This window comes from Lynx rufus, unplaced genomic scaffold (assembly GCF_022079265.1).
Source record: "Lynx rufus isolate CCGP_SWC_20201006 ecotype Redwood Valley unplaced genomic scaffold, mLynRuf1.p SCAF_6, whole genome shotgun sequence".
NCBI classification, from domain to species: Eukaryota; Metazoa; Chordata; class Mammalia; order Carnivora; family Felidae; genus Lynx; species Lynx rufus.
This window is the reverse complement of record NW_025814878.1, coordinates 78,481,822-78,507,637: the sequence shown is the minus strand read 5'-3', so window position 1 is coordinate 78,507,637 and position 25,816 is coordinate 78,481,822. Positions and strand designations below refer to the sequence as shown.

Here is a 25,816-nt window from a genome sequence, read left to right as displayed (position 1 = left end):
GGCCAGCTCTAAAAGCCTGTAACAGAAACAGCATACAATAGAGAGAGTAAAACCAAATTTTAAGATAGCACGAAAGAAAAAATTTTGAAAATTCTCAATATTTATGGTGTGTATAGTTCTAAAATATATTTTAAGACCACTTGAAAAATATATAGATACATATAATCAGTTTCACAATTCATAGACTGTGATTCTCATAAATTGGTTACAAAATGAATTTGCAGAAAGCAATCCCTATTTTTTTAGTTCATTTCTATTACAAAACCGGAAAGCCCCTCAAAAGACAGTAGTGAAAACTTTGGTTGGGGAAGAAATTAAGAAAGTAGCTGTTTCTATGCTAAATCAGGTACCACTGTGGCACAGTCTTCCCTTGTTGCTGGGAGTCTTGGTCTCAGCCTAGAAATCCACTATTTCGTTGGTGCCTTCTCTAAACTTCCACTTTTTTCTATCATCTCAGCACCCTTCACCTCCTCCAAACCATAGCTCTTAACACAGTTTCAAAAATCTTAGCCATATTTTAGTAGAATATATATAATATCTACTAACCAATACTTTATGTTCTAAAGCCTAAAATTTCTTTAAAATTGATCATCAAATTCTGTAAAACAAATAATCCTTTACTTCATCAATTATGCAAATATTAAGCTCTGTAGTAAATATTTAAAATGCAAGTTTACTATACATTTAAACTCTCCTTTACCTGAGAACATATATAATGTTGAATGTTCATTAAACATCAATAATTAACATTTTTTAACATATGCCCTCATGTCTTCATATCCTGACATAAGACATGAAGATCATCCATCACTTCAGACAAGTTAATTATGATGTCACCTGGATGCAGGCATCTAGATGCCACTCTCAAAATCACTGGCTTTGGTGTTTTCCCCAAAAGATCTTAATTAGAAGATCTAGGGTAAATTTACTTCCTTAGAATGACTGATAGTGTTCAATAATAAATGCCCTTAAAACTGAAATGTCACACACCACAGCTTATCAAAGTTTTAGAATAGTAAGTAACCAGTAAGGTCTTAAAACCCCACCACTCGATGTGGGGCTGGAAGGAACTGGGGCACTAGCCAACTAGTGGTCAAGTCACTTAGGAGTATTTTTCTATTCTTCAAATGTAACTTGATTAAACAGACTCTGTATTTTAACACATCTGTTTTCTCCAGCCCATTTTGATTTAGGAAAATAAAACAAACAGCTCCCTTGACAGTGCACCCCATAGTACAGATAGAATGTGCCTCAAAAGCCAGGTTACTGGGCTTTTCCCTAGCAAATGGGGGTAGGGATTTTGGGGTGGGGAGACAACAATGTAACCCACTCAGTTCTTACCGGTGGCCCAGGGGGTCCCCTGGGTCCCATTGCACCATCTTTTCCAGTAAAGCCCTATTGTAAACATAAAATTAATTATGAATTAGTGAAATAATGACCAAGTGAAAAGGAAAGATGCTAAAGAGACTGGTAAGAGTGAAGGGTGAAGTATTTAACCCAGCTGCAAGTAATCTTTCAGTACAAAAACAAATATACCCCCAAAATGCTTCCCAATTTAAGCTATGCCTTTGCTGATCATTTTAAGAGTCAAACTAGTCTTCTCCAAAGAAGGAGACTCCTTTCATAAAGATGCTAACTTTTGCTTTTGTGAGACTAAGGAAGCCAAAAGGAAGACTAACCTCTCTGCTGAAAAAGTCAGTGTCCACAAACTGGTCCAGAAAGAATCAAAGTGGGATGAAAAGAAATGTTGCTGAGAAGAGCAACATAAAAGCTGAAGGAGAGGCCAACCACCTGATTCAAAACTGTCCCGTTTCCTAAGCAATGGCCAGCCAGTCAGGGAAGGACTTCCCATGTCCCCACTGCTGGTGAACTTCTCTCCCCCACCCCAGAAAAGAATGAAGTTGTCTTGACTGCCTTCCACGTGAAAGAAAGGAAATCCTCAGTCTTCAGCTAATTTTTTAGTGGTTTGCTGCTCCTCATCTTGCATGAAAGACCAGATCCGCACAAGTGTCAGGGTGACTGGGAAGAGAGATGTGCCCCAGGAGCACCGCGCGTTGCTGCGCAGGCTTGCTCGTTGGCTCTCACGACCTGCCTCCATGCGGTGCCAAATGACCTCTGCCTCGCATGAGTCACTCTGCTACCCAGTTAGCATTCATCCCAACAGAGAGATCCCTGAAATTCAGCAGAGGATTTCTGAGTCAGGTCTTTTTTATAGCTCTTGCATTCCTCTGTCAAAGGAGATTTTTGTCTCATTTTCTGCAGGGAGTAAGAGTGATAATTTCATCCATATTCTTGGATTCTAACAAAAATCAAGAGCCTTTGGATAACTGCCTGGTCTAAGTATCCATGCCTCCATTGGTTTTATAACAGAGGAAGTTTAAATTATTTCCTTAAAATTGTGTTAAAAATATTCCACCACCACTACTCTCCGATTTTTTTCTCCAGAAACTTATACAGATAAAGATTTCAGAATGTTTTCTGGGAGCCCCAGGTCTGCTTCACAAAAAACAGACTCCAAGTTCACCTGATGTAACATCAACATTGCTTCTGAGAGCCACTTAAGAAACAAAAATGCTCTGGTGGTATTGCTTAGACAGTTTGAATTGCACGTCTTCCATCTAAATTTCTCCAGTGTCTAAGACACTCTTTTGTTTATTTGTTTAGGTGAGTATTATATTTCTGAATAATTCTCCTTCCTAAGAACTTCCTGATCAACCATTTTCTCTTTTTTCCCCCAGCTTTACTGAAGTATAATTGACAAATAAAAGTTGTACATATTTACGATGTACCTGTTTTGATATGCATGTACATGGTGAAATGATTACCGCAACCAAGATAATTGACATACACATCACCTCACATAGTTCTCATTTTTTGAGTGTGGTGAGAACATTTAAAGATCTACTCTATTTGCAAATTTCAGGTACGCTATATACTATTATGAACTATAGTCACCATGCTGTACATTAGATCTCCAAAGATCATTCATCCTGCATAACAACTCCAACATAGCCTTTTTGTAGCCTTTTTGTACCCTTTTTCCAACATCTCTCCTTATCCCCCTTGCCCCTTACCCTTGGCAACCACCATTCTACTAGTTGCCTCCATGAGTTCAACTTTTTTTAGATCCCATACATAAGTGAGATCATGCAGTATTTACCTTTCTGTGTTTGGCTTATTTCACTTACACTAAGGTCCCCCAGGTTCAAGTTTCATTCATGTTGTTGCAAATGACAGGATTTCCTTCTTTCTTAAGGCTGAGCATTTTATACATATAAAGCGTCCATCCATGAACACTTAGATCTGATCAACCATTTTCTTTTAGAAGAGACATATATCTAAGTTGGGGTGAAGAAGAGCTTATCCTAATGTCCTCAGGTCTAACTGAGCCATCTGCATAACTTTGTGATAAATTTTATTTTTTTTCTCCATTCTCAAAGCGGCAGTGACTTTCAAAGCTGCTTCCCTCTAGGTGAGGTTGGATGAGAAGACCTATGGTTGTTTTCATAGGTGCACATGTATTAGATACCTATTCATGTGGTTCTTTTGTTTCTCTCTATTGGTCCCCAAAGCTGTGCCTCATTTTGAAAATCATCTATGCTGAAGACAACCCATGTATCCAATTCCTACCAACTCCATCTTGGTAACAAGTCTTCCTTTCTCACTGTGGTCCTTGGGCTTGCTCTTCTGACCTTTCTTCTCTTCCAACACAGAATTCAGGTTTCTTTCCCTTCCTTCCTTTCCTTCCTTCCTTCCTTCCTTCCTTCCTTCCTTCCTTCCTTCTCTTTCTTTCCAGCCCAGATGCCTATACCAAAGTCTATCTAACTTTACAAAGTTTATGTTCTATCAGCTGTGCACCCTGTTTTCAGCGTTAGTGGTAGGGAACTAGGGAGTAGGTAGGTGAACAAGGCTGAGCGTAAAGAGGGGAATGATTTCCTGAGAAGCTTCCTCACTCTCAAGCTGGGAGATCTGGGTGGCCTCACCACAAAGTTGGAATCACAGATTAGAGTTTGAAAGTGAAAAAGCAAAAAAAGCATAGAATCTTCCCACTCCCTCATTTTTCTTGAAATAGTGATGGTGTCAATGGCTACCTGTCCCCAGTTCAGGAAGAGCCTTTTGATGGGACATCCCTGGCAACCCACCATGTCTGCATGAAGCCCACACTGGGTGGCCATGATGGGCCCAACAAGGCCTTCGTAACAACAGCACCAAGTGAGTCAGTCCATCATCACTTCTTGATTGCAGTGTCTTTGGTTTTGCTTTCTAATTGAATACACTGACTTGTCACCTCTGCAATCTCACTATTGTCCTTTATTGTAAAATAATTCTTCATTAATAGGCAACAATGTGATATCATTTCCAACATCATCATAGCCTGCCTGAGAAAACTTACTCTATCTCCTGGAGGTCCCATTGGTCCCGGTGGGCCAGGTAATCCTGGGGTTCCCTACACAAAAGAAAGCAAACAAGTGAAATGCTATAATATACTTCCTATATGGGAAAACATACTTTTTGTTCTTCAAAATGCTTGAAAAAAATTCAGGGGGCTCTGAAAAGAAGCAGAAAACCAGAACCAAGCCCAGTGCCAGCCATATAGTGGATGATCATCAGGATGCCCACACTTGAACTGAACAGCACAAATTTGACAACTAAGACTAGGGTATGAAATGGAAATAATGCGATGCACAGAGCCTGGCTTCTGCTTTGCTGCCTCCTCTGGGTTCACCTTTTGAGGCACTACAAGGGCAACTTTTCAAACAGCACCTGACAAGTAAAAAAAGAGGTAGCTTCAAGAACAACTCACGGTCCGGCCGGGAAGTCCTGGCTCTCCAGCATCACCTTTCATCCCTTGGCGACCCTACAGCAGCAATGGGAAAACAGTCCTCAGGCATTTTACAGAGATGAAGTGAAAAGGGGAGACAGGAGTCACTTCTGAAATCTCCATCACTTCATAAATACAATGTAAACACATTTGGAAGGTAGACAAATAAATCATTTTTCGGATTGATGCTCACTTTTTAAGCTATAAATGCTGTGTTCTGATTTCCATTTGTAATATTAAAGGATAATTTTATATAATTATGGGATGATATACCTACTTTAAAAGAACATAGTTTAACATAAGGTATTTTCATAGGAAGAAAATTTGAAGAGAGAAAAACTATTTTTTATTTAATATATTTAATTAGTTGCTAATTTTAATAGATATTCAATGAAGTGTTATAATTTTGGTCTTTATAACTACATGCTAGAAAACACTTGTCATAAAGGCAAAGTAGAATTAATTAAAACTTAAATATTTAATTTAATAATAGTAGTAAGAAAGGTAAAAGCCCCAAAAGTCCCTTTTGGACACAAGAAGCTAAAAGTAGATTCAGGCAACCCTTTTGAGTGAGAAAGCCCTATCCCTCCACATGTCTCATTTCCAGCTTTATCTGGTATCAATTGTTTTTCCTCTAAGTGCCAAGAAAATGTATCTGTCCTATATTAAGGCATCTTAAAAGGGAGTTTAGACTTGAATTTAAAACTATGCAGTTATCATATTCTTATTCATATGCTGTATTCTTTTGTTTATTTTAAGGTATAGAAAAAAATGTTAGCAGCTAAATAAAATATGAGTCTTAAAAGGTAAAAACACCTTTTATAACTTCAGATGAGCTTCTGGAACAAAAGGTAAACATTTCATTAAAAAGTTTTTTAAAGAAGTAGCGACCTAGATAGACAATGCAAGCTTGCCTTGAGGTCATAAATATTAGCAAAGGGTTGCCACACACTGAAAGTAATTTCGAAGCCTTCAGGATGTTGAAGTATATGTGCATTACTTATTCATTTTTAAAGGTCAAATTAGTAGCAATAATTTTATCTACACATTTAAATATTATTACATGCACTATTTGCATATCTGAAATCATAATCATAGGAAGTTATCTCAATGGCCGACCTTGTTGAGTTCTCAGGAAACATTTGAGTTTGGCAAAATACAGTAAAAAATATTCTAGTTCACTTAATGTTAATCTACCATCCTCACTGAAATACAGAAAGCCTTTGTGCTTACTTGTTCTCCCGGAATGGAGAGTCCGTTGGGTCCCTGGGGGCCTGGGGGACCCTGGGGGCCTGGAGGACCTGTATCTCCACGAGGGCCAGGGGGCCCCTAAAGCATACAAGAGAGAAACAACCACAAAGTCACATAATGACCTTCCAGTGCTAACATCCAATCAGAAGTCTGTCTGTGTGTCTTAAGACATCAGTCATATAATGTTTGCAAACATTTTAGAAATCTACACACCTATAAAAGCATTTATTAATGCCATTCCTTTCTTCCCTTTACTATTCATTAAAGAACAATTCAAGTGCAATAAATTCATAAGAGCACTTATATTTCCAAAAGTCCCATTAGAAGCAGATTTTTAAAAGAGGTAAAACACACTGGATATGATATATTCATAAATTTACACTCAAGAATTCATATGAGATCAAACCTTGAATTTCAGTGGATTTTCTTAGTTTAGGCTGGTCCTGCTTTCTCTTAGACTTGGCCTTATTTCTGGAACTAATGTGTATATAAAACAAGCAAGGAAAGAACAGATATCCACTAAGAAGATGCTCTATGCTGGAGCTTCTTTGCAACATGCCCAGGTAGAAAAGGTACAAACTCGGAGTCAGGGAACTGGGTTATCATCCCAGCCTCACCCTTTCCTAACTGGGCTAGCTTATCATTAGTAATATCATGACTAAAAGCACACATCATCTTCATAATATATTGCCCTAATAAGCTTGAGTTATCTTATGGAAGACAAGTATGGACCTGGTAGAAAAGGGCCGGTGACCCCCCACTGAACATATACATGGCTGCTCAGCTCTTTCTCTGAGACAGGGTGAAAAAAAGAGCCACAGAACTGCTCCCAACTCCCTCCAGCTTTCTGGTGGGGCTCTGCTCCCTGTGGGTCTCCCAATGATTGGATTACCTGCTCTATTTCTCCATGTTGTAGCAGAACCCTTAGGTTCTTCTGCAGATTTCCTATGTGTAATTCCTATAGCAGTGAGATGCCTTGGACATTTCTTTCTCTGGTTAGTCTAATCCATCATCTTGACATCCAGAGACAAGACTGAGGTAATTATATTACCTAAGGCACACTAAACTTGAACTAACTTGCTCAAGGTCACATATCCCCTTAGTGGAAATTTTAACAATCAGACTTCAACATATACACGAAAACTTAAATGCACCATAAAATATACTTACAACTGCCCCACTGATACCTCTTTCACCTCTGGGACCTTTAGCACCAGGTCCTCCCTAAAATACATAGTAAGAACACATTTTAGGGTAAATATAAGGAAAGGAGGGAGAAGCTGATATACAGAAATTACATCAAGAAGCAGCATTCTCCAGGCAATTGATACTTCTATGGTTACTTACAAATATTGAAGTGAATTTTACATATCATACAAATACGTGGGGAAAGAGAATTTCATAACTTTGTACATTTTAAGTGTCTCACTTTTACATTCTGAACTTTTCTTAATCGTTAGCAAATTTTGAAATTTATTTGAAAATTTGAAGCTTACTAGAAAAAACAAGCATTACTTAAATACAGCAAGGAGAAGATTCTGTTTGGAGTTATATGAGTGCACATTCTTCAGTGAAAATAATATGCAAAGAGAAGAATATCTTGAATCTTTCAGAATCTCAGAACATGTAGTTTAGTAACTGGAAATCAGAGTTCATTGAATAAAGAGGAAATAAATATGATAATGACATCCAATAATGTTACCTTATTAAAAAATCCTTACTTCTCAAAAACATCTATGTTACATCAGGATATAGTTTTATGATTACAGATATAAATCAGGTAAGTCACTGCTAATAAAAAAATAAATCAATAAATGGTCAATAATTCCAGTGACATTTTATTCTGTATGAGAGAAGCTGGTTTGTAATTAACCTAAAATCAATCTACACTATTTGCTCTGACCTAAGCACAATAAAATTTGTTGTTCTGAGAATCTCTGAGCGATTCCTACGTTAATTAACCATTTTCTTAAAAGAGACCACTAGGGCTTAGAGGTATCACTTCCATTCCACAAAACCAGCCCAGATCACATGCTGGATTAACTGAAGCAAGGGGTTCCACATTGATTAGTGAAATCTATCACTGTAATCTTCAGTGTTGTGCCCCTCCCCCACAAATAGACCTGGTCATAGACTTTCTTACCCAAGTTATTCCAAACCCCAATACTTTCACCCAGAGTTTATGGTATCATCACATATGTAAATTTCCCTACTTATTGTCATGATGTATCTGCTACATAAGGTATACATATCCTAGGTTCCAAACAAGGTGTTCAGCCTCTCATCCATGGCTCCATAGCATACATACAAGAAGCTTTCGGGAAATGTTTAGAAATTTTCAAAATCATGGGATTACAGATGGAAACCCAGATTCACATCTCTAAGGGGATAGCTCTTGAATACTAGCCAATCATTCATTCCTGCATGACTAGACAAAATGTGTTCAATGTGTTCAAACTTTCTTCTTGATTTATTCCATTTCAGATCTCAAAACATACCACAAAAAAATGGCCTGTCCCAGAAAAGACAGATGGCTGGAAGCATTTTATGCACTACATACTAGCAAAAAGATGATCACTCCAAAGATTTAAGAGGAAGGCTAGAAGGACTATTGCAGTTTCCTTACCGCAGGGCCTGGTGGACCTGGAGGTCCAACACTGTCCTGTGTACATGTACAAGCATTGGGAAGAGCAGGGCATTTTGCTTCATCTCTCTGAAATTTTGAAAAAGAATATTCACCTATGAATTGAGAGTGAAATGTCTTCCAATCCTCCACCCCCATCTGTCTTACATACACAAGGAAATTCGGTTCTCAAGTTGAAGAAATAATTTGTATTTATCAGTAAAAATAGTCTTATGTTGAATCTTGCTTTGGTCTTTTATGTCTTTACGTTTTACTTTAGGAAACCTTATATAACGAAGAAATGCTTATAAAACCACCACATAGTCCACTGGTAATTTAATGTGGTTTTCTCTAATCCAGTATTAGAGAAATGCTGAGTATCTCAGATATCAATGCCCATTTTGTTCAGAGTAAGATCTAAAATCCTTTCCATGGCCTAGAAGGCCTTACACATTCTGCAAACCAGCGTCACCTTGCCCATCTCATTGCCTACCACTGCCCTTCCCATTCACTTTACTCTAGCCCCACTGATCTACTTAATATTTCTCAGATATTTAGGGCACTTTGTGGTCTTAGGACCTTTGCATATGCAGTCTCCCCTGATTGGAATGCAGTCCCCGTCATCCACATTGTACATTCCCTTACTTCACCAGGTCTCTGCTTAAACCCCACCTCATCACTGAGGGCTGATAGTGCTCGCCTGACTCTCTATCCCTTCACCATGATTTGTTTTTTCATCATAAGACTTTCTACTTTGTAATGTAGCATGTATCTACTTGTTAATTCTTTCTCTGTCCTTTCCTTCCACTAGAATATTCACTTTCACTGCTGTAATCCACGCACATAAAATTGTGCCTGGCTTATAATAAATAGGTGCTCAATAAGCATTTGTGGAATAAATAACACATGTTGATCCTGTGGATGTATGTAGCTCACTGCTTGCCAAAAGCATCCACTCCATCATCACATTCAACTTTGTAGCCACAATGAGGGAAAACCATCATCTCATAAAGTAATATGGTTATGTCTACCCTAAGCCTTAGATGTCCACAAAGGTGATGTTTTTTATTCTGTAAAATGCTAATATTTTACAAGCAATAGGAGGGCTTTGTAATTAATAGATATATCAAACGCCCTGATCCAGCGGACTTTTCTAACTACGCATAACCACCCTGGCTGTTAGGGAGAATTTCAGATGTGGTCTTGTGTATTCCTGGATTTTAAAGGAGGAGGTCACTGGCCTCAGCTGTGGTAGCTGATGAGCATGCACATCGTGCACATCCCTTGGCTCCGTCTTGGAGATTCAGTTGCTGAGCGCTACTTCCTCTCCCAGACCATCTGCATCCGCATCCCTTATTCCAGGAGGGCTTTTAAGACCACGACAACGGTTCCATTCCATCTTACTTACCCTAGAGGGAATATCACAGCATCTGTCTCTACTGGTCCACACTGGACTGCATACAATATCAAAACTCTGGATTTGGAACTGCAAACAACCAACAGAAACATCAGCTAAAGATGCATGAAAAACATTTCATATTAACAACTCCACATTTTAACCTTTGCCAATTTCTCACAAAGACTCTCTCAAGAGTGCAAACCCTTGAGGGCAATGTGATCCTTACTTCATACAGGAAGAACATAAAAACCTGTGCCTAAGAGAAGGAGATGTTAAAACAAAATGCATATGTGAAATTCCCACATCTGATTCACTTCCCCGGCTAAAATAAAATGCTTGATTGAGTTTTGTTTTTTTTAAGAAAACATTAATTTCTTTAATTAAGAATTAGGAATGTATTTAAGAATTGGAAGACTACATCCATTTAAATCAACTTTTAAAAGTCCACTCCTGTAGAAAAATAACATTAAAAATAACATTCTTCATTTATTCTAAAATTGATGTTTTCTTTTCATAAATTCTTACCTGGGACTGACTAATAACTTTGATGATTCAGTTTAATTATTTCAACATAGCATATACTTTCTATCTTTCCACATTTAAAAAATAAAGTTATTTTGATAAAAAGGAAAAGGCTGCTTAGATGTAGCCATCCTTTTATAAACCTGTTATAATTGTTCTATTTACAGAAAAAGACAATATTCATTAAAAAGTCTATGTATAAACTTGTTGAATCACTGTTGTACATCTGAAAGTAATATAACATTATGTGTCGCCTATATTTTAATTAAAAAAAATAAAAAGGTACATGCTAAGTGCTTGATAAATCTTAGTTATCATTATTACCATCATTATTGATTTATAAGATTAGGCATATTAAGTATTCTATTAATCCTAAAAAATGTTTACATTTAATTAAATTAAAAGTCCAGATGTTTATCACAATATGTTAAGTTTGCACTAATGGTTTCTACATTTCAGAATAAAAATTTCACTTGTGAATCTAAGAGAACAAAATCCTGTGTGTGGAAGAAAGCTAAATTAATAAATTTAATATTTATAAGTAAATTTTTTTAAAAAGCCAAAAATGTTAACCTTTCTTTTATTTATTTTTTTAGACCAGAGAAGGGCAGAGAGAGGGAGAGAGAATCTTAAGCAGGTTCCATGCTCAGCACAGAGCCTGACTCAGGGCTTGATCCTATGACCCTGAGATCATGACCCGAGCCAAAATCAAGAGTTGGACACTTAACCAACTGAGCCACCCAGGTGCCCCTAACCTTGCTTATGGATCAATATTATTATTGATTGACATTTAATATAAACTTAATTAGCCTGATACAGTGAAAACTCTAGATTTAAATTTTTACTAATAAACAGCATTATAAATATGGTTGGCATGCTCCCGCCTCAAACTTGAGCCAGTGCAAATTGTGAGTAATGCAGTCAGCTGGCCGCCCTCCTACACTGATCTTCCTTCTGAGACAGACAGATGATGACTCTTCTCAGAGAGAGCACAGGCTCTATGACAGTCACTGTTTGTGTCTGTGTTATCAAGCTACAAATGCTTAATGTCTTGATTGCAGAAATTTGTATTAACAATTGCTATCTTTGAAGAACAAAAAATGAGTTATTTTAGATTTCACTGATTATCCTGGCAACTATTTGTGTTCTACTCTCCAATTTGGTACTGTTTCAAGATGACTACATGATGTTCTCTGGTGTCTTGACATCTTATTTTGTTTCTAGCAGTAAACCACATTATTATGTTCTGTCAGCAGTATATTTCCTCAATGTAACTTTTTCGATGTTTCAGTCTGACCAAGGAATTTGACAATTTAAAACACACTGAGAAAACAAAAACAAAAACAAAAACAACCCACTGATTATTTTTAAAATGTTATTTCAATCTTAATGAAAAGTACCTAGAAAAATAAAAATGTGTGACTTACTGTAGCTGATTTCCTCTCCCCTTTAAGAAGTTTTCCAAGAATTTCATAACCATCAGTTGTGATATTTCCAGCTTCCTTGATGTCTTTTTCTATAATTTCATAGCAGTCGATGTAAATCTTAACACTTTTTGAGGTCACTACAATATGAACCTAAAAAGATCATTTGTTTCCATTATAAAGTTTCTACCCCAAAAAACTTGGGTGATTTCTGCATATTTAGATCACAGGTTGACAAATATGTTCTTTATATTATTGTTATCCCAAATCAAGTCTTGGACTAAAATCCCAACAGTCAGATTACAATGTCAATGTCATTTATTAAAAACATCAAATTAAATGAGCCTTCATCCACATATACATGCATAATTGCCTATTTTCCCATATGTACTCCTTCTGAGATGACCAGAGATAATGTAGTAGATGAGATGATCCCATTAACTATAAAGAACTATTCAAATACAAGTTAATAAATTATTAATGTATTGTTATACTCAGTAAACAGGATCCTCAAATGTCTTCCATTGATTTTGCTAAACTCAATTTTTAACTTGTTATTCCCTAATCTCAGCCAAAAAGAATTTGCATACCATATAGACATTTAACATAGTAAAGAATTAGCCCACGTCTTCTACAGAGATTCGGTTCTGGAAATTGATAGATAGAAGATTCAATTTCCTTTTAAGGAAAGAATCTTATGTTGATTTACTTCTTATCTGATATTCAGGACACTCAGAATTTAAATCTATTAGTGCAGATAATTAATAAAACATTTGTATTTCAACAGTGTAAAGAATGGCTGCAGGTAATCTTTGAGTTTATAGTTATACTCATAGTTTCCACTTATCACAGCACAAAAACTCAAGTAAGCACTCGATAATTACTTTGAAAAGTTGGCTCCAAGTTAAAAGGAAAAGAAATTCCCTTAAGTTCTTTGAGTCAGTAAGCATAAGGACAATCTCTGGCAATGTTTTTAAATAGTGAATATTTTTCCCACATAGAATCACCACCAAAACATTAATTTAGTGCATCTGTTAAGTTCTAAGTGTGAACTGCATATTGATTGCTTTTATATAAAAGTGATACATAGCTTACTAAAAATTAACTTTAAATGTCCCCAGAACAATCATCTAATATTGAATTCAAGAAGAATACCATATAAGCATTCCCAAGATATTTATTATCTAATAAGAACTAAAACTTATTTTTGGCTCTTATATGAACAATCTCAGAGGCAAAAAATCACAAAATATTTTGAAAAAACCATAGTACCCCCAAAATTATTTCAAAATCAAAACTTTTAATTTGTAACAAAATTATTCCAATTGCCAGTCAATACTAGCCATTAAGAAACTCATAATAAAAACATATTTTCCTACAATCTCTTCAATGCTTTTCATCACATTTTAAATACAGGCATAATAACATTTCAGAGTGGGTTCTTCATCTGTAGACCACTGTCCCAAGTATTTAGGGACTATTTCCCAGCTGTGAATCCTTTTTGGTCACAGTAAAGTAGGAAGAAATAGGAACACTCTTATCAATTCATCTCCCTTCCCAAGTTCTACTGGTCCCCAAATCTTTTATTTTTCATCTATTCCACTGTTTTTCTTATGACAAACTTCTCACTTGGAACAGAGACACAAAACGTGTCAAGAGAATCCTTAAAAAGCAATAGCTGTCTGCCATTCCTTACTTAAGCTCTTTTACCCTATGCTCCTTTTCTCCCAAGAGTCCCCTGCATGTCATTTTCATTAATTTCCTACTATCAGAGTACCACTCATTCACATCCTAAAGACCGAAGAACTTCAATTCCCAAATTAAATGGAAAATGAGAGAAAAGTGTTTGAATCTTTGAATGAGTAAAGAATGTAAACAGACAATAGTGACTGAACTTAGTACTTGAATTGATGAGATAAATGAGAATAGGTTAAAAGAATGGGGTGGAAGAGTAGAGGAGGAAAAAGAGTATAGTGAAAACATAGAGGAGAAACTAAAAAAAGAAAAGTCTGATGAGAAAAAAAGGTACAGATTTGAGGAGACAAGAGAGCTTGTCAGAAGGAAAAAGAAGAGGCGTTACATAAAACCTAAGAACACAAATGCCTCTCCATAAAAGCAAGCAAAGAAAGAAATGTCAAAAAAAATTATCTTGATTTGTAATTAATGACTGTCATTATAGACCTCTGCACAAAATACTGCTTTTTTTTTAAGTAGAATGAAGTATTTGATGAGGGTTGGAAATTTAAACATAATAGTGTTTAAGTGGTTATCAGTTGGTTCATAAATTTCTAATATCTTCAGTGGTATGGAAGGAAAAATAAAATAGTTCTTTTTAGCAACTACTGAAATGTGAGTTTAATAGGTGTATTAATGAGCCAAAAAAGTTCATAAGAACTTGGCCAAATTCAACATCTATTATCAGATAAGGAGCAGTTGAAGCTAATAATATTTGTCAAGCTAGAATTTTCTTTCCCAGTGAGGCATTTATTTTACTGTACTTCATCATGGCAGTAGATATGCCATTATACTCAGAGATCTTTGTTTTTCCTTCATTGTTGTTTTGCTTCTCACCAATGTGTACATTGAAGTGACTTTGAGCTTCATGAGGAGAGTCCCTTGCTATCCTTTGCAAGAATGATTCATCAATAAGAAAAAACATTCTGGAAAGAAACCAAGACTCTCAGGAAGGGAATTTTCAAAAAATCTAGCTAAACTACTCAAGTACAGGAAAGTTCAATTTTTACTTGAGAATCAGACTGAACTGGAAATATTTGTCTCCTATGCACGGGGACTAATTTTCCAAGTGCCTTGCTGTTGCACAAGTGCTATTCCTCCTGTTAACTCAATCCAATGAATGACGGAATACCATTAAAAAGCCCACTCTAACCTAGATGGCTCTTTTCATTTCTAATGCTCCCAACTGTAGTACTTATTTGTCAATTAATCGTCCTTTAGAAATTTGATAGAACTTGTGTATTATCCTCTAATGTTGACATACAAAAAATTTTAATGAAGATCAACAAGAATAGACAATCCCCTAAGAATGCATCTTAGAACTTTTAATAATATTTTTTAGAGAATTCATAATGTGTTCATGTAAGATAAATATTTCTCATAAATATTTTAATTACTTTAGTAAATAATCATAACTTTTGGACTAGCATGCTTGTAACTCTTTGGTAAACAAGCAGAAGCAGCTTACTGTGCTCTATGAAAGAATTATTTTTATCAATTAAAATACTATCCACAAAAATTAAGCTTTTGAAATGAAATGACATAAAGGTTCACAATAAAATGGTAGGTAGAAAAAATAGGCATACAAAACTATACCTACTACATGATTCAAATTTTGAAGATATTAGCATTGAAAACATATCAGCATGTTAGTAATAATTATCTCCTTGTTAGTAGAATTACTGTTTTATTTAAAATTTTTTAAATATTTATTCATTTTTGAGAGACAGAGAGACAGAGTGTGAGCAGAGGAGGGGCAGAGAGGGAAACACAGCATCTGAAGCAGTCTCCAGGCTCTGAGCTGTCAGCACAGAGCCCGATGAGATCATGACCTGAGCCAAAGTCGGGCGCGTAACTGACTGAGCCACCCAGGCGCCCCTTACTGTTTTATTTTAAATATTCTCAAATTAATCAAATTCTTTAAAAGAAGATTTTGGTTTTAAAAGACATAGCTATGTTTCTACCAATTTAACATGACCTTTTAATAAATAATAAATTAGTTTGAATTTTTAAATCATATCCTTTTTCTATACATAATCAGATATTTTATGTTTTTACCTTGTGAAAACTGCCATAAAATAATGTCTTCACTTCATCTGTGTCAAATGTAACAGTTTGCACTTCACCTCTTGTATCCTTGTTAAAGAACGATAATGTCTTGCTAGAAGCTGTAACCAACACATAATTGTTATTAAATCACATGCATGGTATACTTTATGTGGAAAATATTAACTAATGATTCTTGTTGGAGAGATTTCTAAAATATTCAATAATTTCAGTTGAGATTAAATAAAATTAGAATATTTACCAATACGTTGTATTTTTAAACATAAAATCATGTATCAAGTAATTATATACATTCAGTAGGTTTTTAAAGAAAAGGAAAGAGGATTCATAATCAAAAGTAGTATGCATGTGCCTTAAAATAAGATAAAAATCCTTACGATCTGCAATTACTCCAACTTGTGGTTTATAGTCTCTATCTGTGATTTGCCAAATTGCAAAAGGGTCACTGGGAGTTTCTGGGAGAAGTCTGAACAATAATATAATTGTATATGAAGAAGGAAGTCCATTTGGGTGTAGATCTCTGTTGGATAAAACATAACTGATTAGTTAATTAACAAAGATTTCTCACCAGAAATAGAGAATATTTTAAATCTTTGTACAATAAACTCATTACCAGCAGTATTAGAAGCTAGTCATAATAATCTGGCGACATATTAGAAAAGGAAAAATTTAGGAAACACATCAAAAGAGCAAACACTAAAGATCCATTATGTAAGTAGTGAATAGATTATTTACAATTGGCTAAATTTGCAAAAGTCTGGGAAATTGCCCAATGGTCTTTTATCCTACCGTTAATAACTGTTAATATCCTACTGTTGATTGTTTCTAGACACAAATATGATTATAAAATTACATAATGATTTTAGAGTGATAGACACTGTATCTATGGATGTAATTTTAAGAAAATGAATCTTACTAAATATGCTTAATTTCCAATGTCAGGGGAATGAGATCATGAGTAATACAGCTTAAGGTTTTAATTTCTCCTTGCCTATCTCTAATAGTTTTTACACTTCCAAATTCCTCCCTTGAAATCAAATAAATCACATAATCTCCAGAAGCTCACATGTTCCCAAAAATAAAACCAGTAATAAACGTTAAGCCCATGTACATGTGCAAACGTTTAGTGAAGATAAAGGATGTGATTCAATTAAAAGGAAATGCTTCTTGGCTCTAAAGCCATTAGACAAAAAATGTGGTCCCATGTGTCTTCCAGAGTTGAGTCAGTCATTGTTCCGGGGGAATCTCTGAAGCAGGATTGATGGTTTTCTGTGTGAGACCATTTAATAATGCTTTCTTCCTAAAGGTAGCGAAAAGGCTTTAATTATCAACTCTTGGACAGAAAAGAAGCTGTTCCTCCACAAATTTTGACGGAGGGCACAGAATGTCTCTGAAGGTTTCATGTCCTAGTACCACACCACTGGTACTTCTGGAACACAATGCCGCCCTGCTTCTTAAAACGTATGTTCTCAGCATGCTGACATGATGCCTTTCATATATGCAAAAACCTGCTATCTCCATAATATTCCATGTTAAAAATAATATCTTTTCCATATTAATTCATCTCTCACCCAGTGCATGTTTCTCCATTAGTTAATGAGTGCTTATGAAAAAAGTGTAATTGCATTCATGCTTCTGTCTTTCAGCCACAGTTCTGACTCTTGAGAACACAGCAGGCTGTCACAAATTAAATGTAGGAATCATACCTTGTGGTGACTGAAGTTAAACACCGGGTATTAAGATTCACTGACAAACCTAAAACTGTGAACCATCATGGTTAACCATAAAAGAGTTAGGAACTTACAGTGTGGTCAAACTACAACAATATGATCTGTGCTTTCTTAAAAGAAATTAGCTTTGGTTTTATTCTGAACTTTCCATCAGCTTTCCCAGAGCATTTCAAATTTCAGACATCATTTTCTGACCCTGTCCTAAGTTTCTAAAGGCTTTATTTCTTCTTGTTCTTTTCTTCCCATAAGCTGCCAAACACATATTAAAGTGTTTTAATTCTAATGAATAAAAAATACATATTTTAGTTATGATTCCCAGGTGCCAACTTTCATGAAGTAAAATAACAACAGCTAGCGCTACCCAACAGATTGCCAGAGCATTGGCCAATAAAAACTAACCGCTGCCTGTCTGATCTTGGACAAGAAAAAGTGCCACAATACTTCATCTTCTGCAGATCTGAAACATTAAAAAGAATGCTGGCTCTCATTCGGCATTTATTCCATTCAGTCCCTCTGCACCACAGGAAGAAATGTTCAAAATAATTAGTTGCCTTCCTGCTTAAACAGCCTCCCTTAGAAGAAGCCTTAAATCTACAATCCTAGCCTTAAATCCTAAAAGGTCCATTATCCATAATATTTCAGAACCAGGATGAGATTCTTGGGTCTGAGAATAGTAAGGCTGGAGTCTTAGTCTCCTGTGTGACCCGATGGGGAAGACACTTAAACCGACTGTATTTAAGGAAACTAAGCTAAGTCATCCATGAGGAGACTTCTGACAATTCTAAAGTTTCTAGATTTTAAGAAGTCAGCAAAAATTCTAAGAGCTGCAAAAAAGTGTCAGGCCCATGATAAGAGAAAGAAACTCCTCGTCACACTTACGCTGTAGGCTGATTCACAAACGCATTCTTCTGAAGTTTGTATGCTGAGTAGCTGGGGAAAGACCCAGACTCCAAAGAGACTCCTGGTACAGAAGCAAAATTCTTTTCTGTCAGGTTGTATGCTTCAAGCATCTTAAAACCTTTACACCAGAAAAGAAAAGAACAAAATTAGGTCCTTTTAATTATTTTGTTGCTTAAATCTGGAAATAAGTTAGTCCAAGGGTATAAATGCTTACCGGGTGAGGTGTAGCCGTCCAAATAAATGAGAGGACAACCTGCAACATACAATGTTCTCTGAGTTCGATTCAGCCACATGATACACAAACATTACACACGCACACGAAGCAGCTATGTACATATACCAAGTCATGGGAGTGTACGTTCATTTACAAAAATAACATCCATCTAACCCTTTGTAAGTGATTTCTTGTAGACTTCCTTTGTGTAGGAGAAATTATAGTGCTAACTGGTATAATCAATGTTTTCTGAAATCCTCCAGTCCCAGTGGGAATTTTACAGTATTCTTACAAATAGCAAAAACAGAATTGAAGGGGGAAATTTTCAGATGTTTTTCAATAGATTAAAGAACTCTTCTCCCCGTGGATTTTAGATTTAAGCAAAGGCAGAAGCTTGTCCCTATTCAGCTGTCTGCCAACCCCTCCCACCCCCCAAGCCCCAAGTCAGCTATTGGACGTCACACAGCGGTGACAAGCGTGTGACAGTTTTCACCCTGGGCCCCCAGACCCAGGGATCCTAGAGGGTGGCTTTCAGGACCCCAGAACCGCAAGGGAGGCAATGGTACCTCCAGACCCACTACCTCCCTCCCCTGCGCAATTCCATTCTGAGCTTTGGCATGAGTTCTGAGAGTAAACCCCAGATTATTGTTCACTGCTGCCACCTCTAAGCACATCTCTGAGTTTTTAGTAATGTGTGAGAAGGCAAGATATAACACCTGTGAAGCGTAGCCCTCCCTAGGACCAGGGGTCTAATACTAGCCACATAAGTGTCTCCATAACACCCCAAGAATCAGTGCTTACAGGTGGGAAAGAGGATAAATTGACTTAAATAATTGATCTTTGGTCCTTCGCTGTATTTGAAAAGCTTGGCATTGAAGTCTTGGCAAAAACAAGAAAAATCTACACCCAAAAAACCAAAAGGGGACCAAGTGAATTTCTATGGAGTGCACACGCAAAAGTCAGTGTTTTCCTTGCTCCCTTGAAGCACGGATGTTGACAGAACAAATACCAATTGATTACTAATAGGGAAAACCTTCATCTCACAGAAATGTTTCTATAAATGCATTTCTAAGCTGAAGATTAATTTACTCAAACGTCACAGCATTGGGACGGTGGGAAAAGGATATGTTAAAACACTTCATTTCCATACAAGGAATATTACATCCTCAAGGCTAAAAGCGGACCTCTGACAAACACACATTTAGCATGATCTCAATAGGAACAATGATTCATCAGGTTCCCAAGTGATTTCCCCGAATCTATTTACTCACGGACCTGATCCCATACAGGACAGGCCATTGTCAACTAAGTCGTTTTCTTCCAAAACAGGTGAGATTGTGGATCCATCTGGACCATGACTTACTTGAAGTGGCAGTCTCACAGACAAACGTGATAAGGTTGTCCTCAATCTTCTCAAAAGATTCAAAGTCATCCACAATGAACACGTGCCGTTCACTCGGTTTGCTGGCAATGTTAGCGAGCTCATTGTAGTCAACGTCAGCCACACCGACTACAAAGACACTGAACCCTGCAGAGCAGTGTTTATAGAGTGAATTACATGTCCCCTTTTCCATACTTTACTCAGCAGTTCAAAATAAAACCTTTTCAGAAATGACACTGCATTTTTCTCAGTATATGCAGTAAGTCCTTTTAATGGACATAAACTCTCTTGGACTTTTCCAGGTCTTCTTGTTTTCTGGCTTAGAAAACTCAATTATTTGGGTTTCCTAAAATAAAATCCTAACAAAAGGCGCACATCTTAACAGCAGAAAGACTTGATGTGGTGCACATTTCCTTCCAGAGATCCATAGTCCTAACAGACCCATCCATTCGACAGCTCTCTTAGGCACCATTAACACTTTAAGCTTACGTAATTCAGAAACCAAGAATGGGCTCATTTTAAACTTTGAGTTCTTGAAACTGATTTTCTCAACAACTCAGGCTCAAAGGCAGCACTTTGGCCACTCTTGAAATGGAATCTATAATTCCCAGTGGAAATAAACTTTCATTTATTTAGGCTAACACAAATAAACAAAGACTTCACTCCAAAAGCTTAGTCTGAAAGTAGAAAAAAGTAGACTATATAAGAAATTAGTTCTCTAATGAGATATAAATAAGGTAACTTGAGAAAGCATGCATCACCCCAAACTTAAATCAACCAAAAGCCCAAAATATGTAGATATCTGTTCTAAGTGCATGACATTGCACTCATGCAATGAGTGGGTGGCTCAGTCAGTTAAGCGTTCGACTCTTTATTTAGGCTCAGGTCATAATCTCACAGTTGTGGGTTTGAGTCCCATGTCAGGCTCTGCGCTGACAGTGTGGAACCTGCTTGGGATTCTGTCTCTCCCTCTCTCTCTGCTCCTCCCCACGCTCGCTTGCTCTCTCTCAAATAAATAAACTTAAAAAAATAAAGGCAATAACTTATTTAAAAAGAAAAGTCAGTACAAAGAACAATCTGTATTGAAAGAAGACAGTATGACTTAGCACTAATCATGACTCATGCTTTTAGCCAAAGAATTATGTATGTGCCGATGAAAAATTCCATATAACAAAGTACTTTCTAAATTTACTACAGTCAATCATGCACAAAATAGAATTCTCTCTAAAATATGTTAACCTTGGACTCTACCTGGGAGTTGGGATTTGGGGGTGTGGAGGGCGTTAACGCAAGTGCTGGTGAGACCTAATTTCATCTCTAGTAATCCTAAATAATGAATCCAAATCCGTGTTGCCAGGAGGCTCTCAGGATATTTGATTGTCAAGGTCCACTTCAAAGATATCTTCCTCCTCCTCCTTTCAGCAATCTGCATTGGGACTGTATCTGCAAGGATGTGCTAAAGCTAAAGGCTTCCCTATGTTTCTCCTGGCACAGGGAACCAGCATCAAAATTCACTTGCTATGGTAGGAAGTCTGCTCTGGGACCATCCCATTACTGCATTCTGTAGCCTTCTAGCCATGATGGGGAAATTAGGTTTGCTCTTTTACATACCCCAAGTCACATCTTACACACACATATATATATACACACCATGTCATTTCTCAGCACTTACTAAACCATCCACAAATTAAATATAAACTAACATTTCAAGGGTATGGACTCCAGAGTAAAACAGGAAAAATAAAGTAAAATCAGCAGTTTCATCTTTCGCAATCATTCCTGAACATGTAAAACTGTTAAGATAATGAGTGCGCTCACTAGACATCAAATTCATGCCTGTGCTTACCCGACTGCTGGATGACCAAAGCTGCCTTCTTGACCTCATCCTGTGACCGACCATCTGTGACCACAACCAGCACCTTGGGGACATTCTTCCTCATGCCGCTCTCCCAGGTCAAGACCTTCTCCTTGATAAACGTGAGAGCTTTGCCTATAGAGTGTTGCAGGGAACATTGTACTGTCACCTCAGTGAAAACTATCCAAATGCCAATAGACACACTCAACTGAGAAGAATATGAATATCAGAATGTGGTAGTACACTCAGTTCTACCACTCCAAATGCTTTGGAGAGTGAAGGTCTACGTTCACAGTTGATTAACTGTACCTGTTCTTGTGTTTCCTCCTCTGTACCTAATATTCTGGAGGGCCCCAAGGGCTTGGGCCTTGTCATTGTACGTGTTCAACTTGAACTCAGACTTGACCTCGTCACTGTACTGCACAAATGAGACCTGAAAGGGAATGTAGTTGGTGGTGAGGTTAAGACACCTCTTTCTATAGTTCAATTTTCCAGTGGCTCCTCCTGCTGTTGAATGGGGAAAATAAATATCCTAGATTTGACAGACTATTATAAGCTCTTTATAGCTAATACTATAACACTGACTACTATTGTCTCATTAAATTTACTAATTTCTAATCTTCAATGAAACCACCAATAATTGATATTAACATTGTAAATATGCTGTATTCATATAGTATTCACATCTTTTCTCTAGGATGTAGGAAGAGATGGGCAAGGCTAGGGAAGAGTGAGGTCCCAGGATTAGAAATGAGAACACACCATCTTGAACTCAAATGTTGGCTAAGCAATTTGGTCCTTAGCCAACTGCTTCTTCTCACTAACTGCATTCATTCTTCATCGTAAGATTAAAATGTTATATGTGTGCTAATAATCAGCACTCACCACAAACTTAGTGTAATTTACTAGACAGAGTACAGGCTTTGTAGTCAGAATTCAATGGGCTCAAATCCTAGCTCTGCCTCTTAGTAGCTGTGTGACATAGGGGAAGTTCTGCACCTCTCTGGGCTTTCATTTCCATATCAGTAAAATGGAGATAACTATCCTTACTTTCCAGAGTCATGTTAAGGACTGACAATCACATATATAAAGTAGATGACACAGTAGTTATTTTTTACTTTTTATTAGAAATCTCAGTGTCTGAATGGATGAAAAAAATGGCTTAATTGCTAAAACATTAATTTAAGACTATAACTAGCTTGAATTTTTTACTCTTCTTGGGTTGGAAAAATGTTCACAGGATTATTTGGGGATTTTAAATGTAGTATATTCCATAAAAGGATACATGATTTGTTTATGAACTTACGTGTGGCTTATGTCAAAATCTCTTATTTTTATAATCAAAGATGCCACAGTGATGAAGTATGAAACGCCACACACCCACGCCAGTCACTGCTCATCACTGTGTCCTCTATCTTAATAGGGATTGACAATCACAATGCATTTAATTTCCAGAACATTAGATGACCTTTTATGGAAATGTATCATTGTCGGAAGTCTTAAGCAGGAAGTCAGAGTCAGAATGCCCTAAATTCTCCAAAAGCAGTATCATCTAGCCAAGAGAATATCTACGGAAGGATTTCTTTTTCTATTTGTCATTTATATCCAACTCCTTCCCAAAAATACATGTGTAAAGAAAAATAGTAAATAACAAAAGTCAAAACATAGTTTATACAGAAAAGCCTTTCTACTTAAAAAGAGAAATTCAAAGGAAATAGCAAGACCTTACAAATGAATAGCCACTATGAAACAGCACCCACCTGAATTCCAGCAGGACTGATTTCATCAAAGGCTCCCACAGTATTGAAGATGAATTTTACAACTTTGTTAAAATTGTCATCCCCGATACTCCAGGAGGCATCAGTCAAGAATACAATATCTGCCTTGGCCCCTTTGCATACTGGGGGGGAAAAACAGAGAAACCCCAATTCTCATGAATTCTTTTACTCAAATGAAGTTACAAAGCTGAGAAGTGTAGCCCAACACCCCCTACCCAAAGTAGTCTTCAGCAGCAGCAGCAATTCCTGGGAGCTTCTTAGAAATGCAGAATCTGGGCCCTACCCAAGACCTCCTGAATCAGATTAGCAATGACAAGGTATCCTGACGATTCACATGCACAATAAAGTTTGAGAAGCACTAGTCTAATTGTCCCTTAATTTCTGGTCTGGAATTACTCCACCTGCTTAGATCCATTATGCAAATATATGCTCTTTCCTTGTGGAACTTCTCAAGTGGTTTCAAACAATAGATGAGGAGGAAATAAAATGAAAAGCAACAATGTCTAGAATTTAAGAATACCCATCAGTGGGTCTGGAGGTTTTGTACATAATTGTCAAAGATTTGGTGCAAATTAGGTGTCTTTTCATTTTAAATTAGGCCACTAGAATCATACAGAGTAAGGGAAGGGAAGGAATAAATTATCTTTGATTTGAATTTTCAGACCTGGAGGGTTAAAAAAATTAAAATTTTAGTATATAAAAACATGTAGAATATACAGCACCAAGAATGAACCTCACATAAACTGTGGACTATGGATGAAAATGATGTGTCAGTGTAGGCCCATGGTAACAAATGCACCACTGTGGTGTTCAGTGTTGATACTGAGGGAGGCTATGTGTGAGAGGGGCAGGTTGTATGTGGGAACTCTATGTACTTTCAGCTCAATTTTGCTAAGACTGCTTTAAAAAGTAAAGTCTAGGGCACCTGAGTGGCTCAGTCCATCGAGCCTCCAACTCTTGATTTTGGCTCAGGTCATGATCTCACAGTCATAGGATCTGGCCCTGTGTTGGGCTCCATGCATAGCGTGGAGCCTTTTTGGGATTCTCTCTCCCTCTCCTTCTGCCCCTTCCCTGCTCATACTCTCTCTCAAAAAAAAAAAAAAAAAAAAGTCTATTAAGAAAAATTTAATATATTTTAGGACAAGGTTTTTTACTGAATTTCTTTCAACAGTCTAAAGAAACCCATTATTATTTTACCCTATAATACAATTTACCCTATATACTATTATTTTATCATATAAGAATACATTTTTAATTTTTTTATTTTATTTATTTAGTAGGTTTAATAAAGTTGTAGCATTCTAGAGCCCTCTAAGACAAAAGAAAAATACTTATAAAATCTGAAATTCTTTCAGTTGAGTGCCAGAAACAGAAACTTGGGGAAAGAATAAAGCAGTAGTTAATTAGCTTAAACTTGATCTGATAAAACACTGAGAAGTGCCCCAAAGTACTGAGAGACCAGTTCTGTTAGCTCACTATGTCTTTTTGCCAGTTCCCTGCAAGTGACAATTATGTCTCAAAACTGCATTGAATGAACATTTTTTAACTTTGTGCAATCCAGGGCAGAAGCCAGGAATTCCAAAGCCGAAGGCCCCAGGTGTAGGTTGAAGATACAGCCAAAAAGGTTCACAATGCCTATTGATGTCAGCATCCAGGAAAAAGAAATGCCCACCATGGGGCTATGGACAATGCAAAGTATCACTAGACATTAATCTGCAAAATTGAGGAAAGAGAGTTCCAACTGAAGAGCTATAGCTTATGACTGAGTTCATTCACACTCCCACCTGAGCGGGAGAAAAACAATTACTGGTAATCTTTTTATTTTTTTAATCTAAAAACTCTTCAGCAAAGATGATAAATCAGAGATAGCCTATATCAGTCGGAAGTAGCATCTAGGCTACATAAATAAGAAGGCTATAAATCCCTATCAGCTGAATGTACTGCCTAACATGCTGTACTTACCTTCCCGGGCTGGTGGAATTGTGGGAGGGGGAGGAGGTGTGGGAGGCTCCGTAGGGGCTTCTGTTGGCTTCACAGCTGGAATTAAAAAATAATAATTAGAAGAATATAACCTGTGCAAATTTCATAACACAGGAAGCGCATGTTAAGAGCAATT

At 36.8% G+C, this 25,816-nt stretch overlaps 1 protein-coding gene across 1 annotated transcript in view; it reads right to left on the bottom strand.

Annotated features, from left to right (window-relative positions):
* COL12A1 (collagen type XII alpha 1 chain) overlaps window positions 1-25,816 on the bottom strand; it is a 112,944-nt gene that overhangs the window by 9,454 nt on the left and 77,674 nt on the right. Inside the window, exons 42-58 of the mRNA XM_047102604.1 lie at window positions 25,663-25,737; window positions 23,683-23,822; window positions 22,232-22,355; window positions 21,914-22,057; window positions 20,050-20,214; window positions 18,687-18,725; window positions 18,452-18,590; window positions 16,220-16,362; window positions 15,834-15,943; window positions 12,045-12,194; window positions 10,105-10,182; window positions 8,700-8,786; window positions 7,244-7,297; window positions 6,056-6,151; window positions 4,805-4,858; window positions 4,394-4,447; window positions 1,342-1,395 (exon numbers count right to left, since the gene is read on the bottom strand). Of these exons, the coding sequence (XP_046958560.1) occupies window positions 1,342-1,395; window positions 4,394-4,447; window positions 4,805-4,858; window positions 6,056-6,151; window positions 7,244-7,297; window positions 8,700-8,786; window positions 10,105-10,182; window positions 12,045-12,194; window positions 15,834-15,943; window positions 16,220-16,362; window positions 18,452-18,590; window positions 18,687-18,725; window positions 20,050-20,214; window positions 21,914-22,057; window positions 22,232-22,355; window positions 23,683-23,822; window positions 25,663-25,737 (1,706 nt within the window). The remainder of the gene's footprint in view (window positions 1-1,341; window positions 1,396-4,393; window positions 4,448-4,804; window positions 4,859-6,055; window positions 6,152-7,243; window positions 7,298-8,699; window positions 8,787-10,104; window positions 10,183-12,044; window positions 12,195-15,833; window positions 15,944-16,219; window positions 16,363-18,451; window positions 18,591-18,686; window positions 18,726-20,049; window positions 20,215-21,913; window positions 22,058-22,231; window positions 22,356-23,682; window positions 23,823-25,662; window positions 25,738-25,816) is intronic.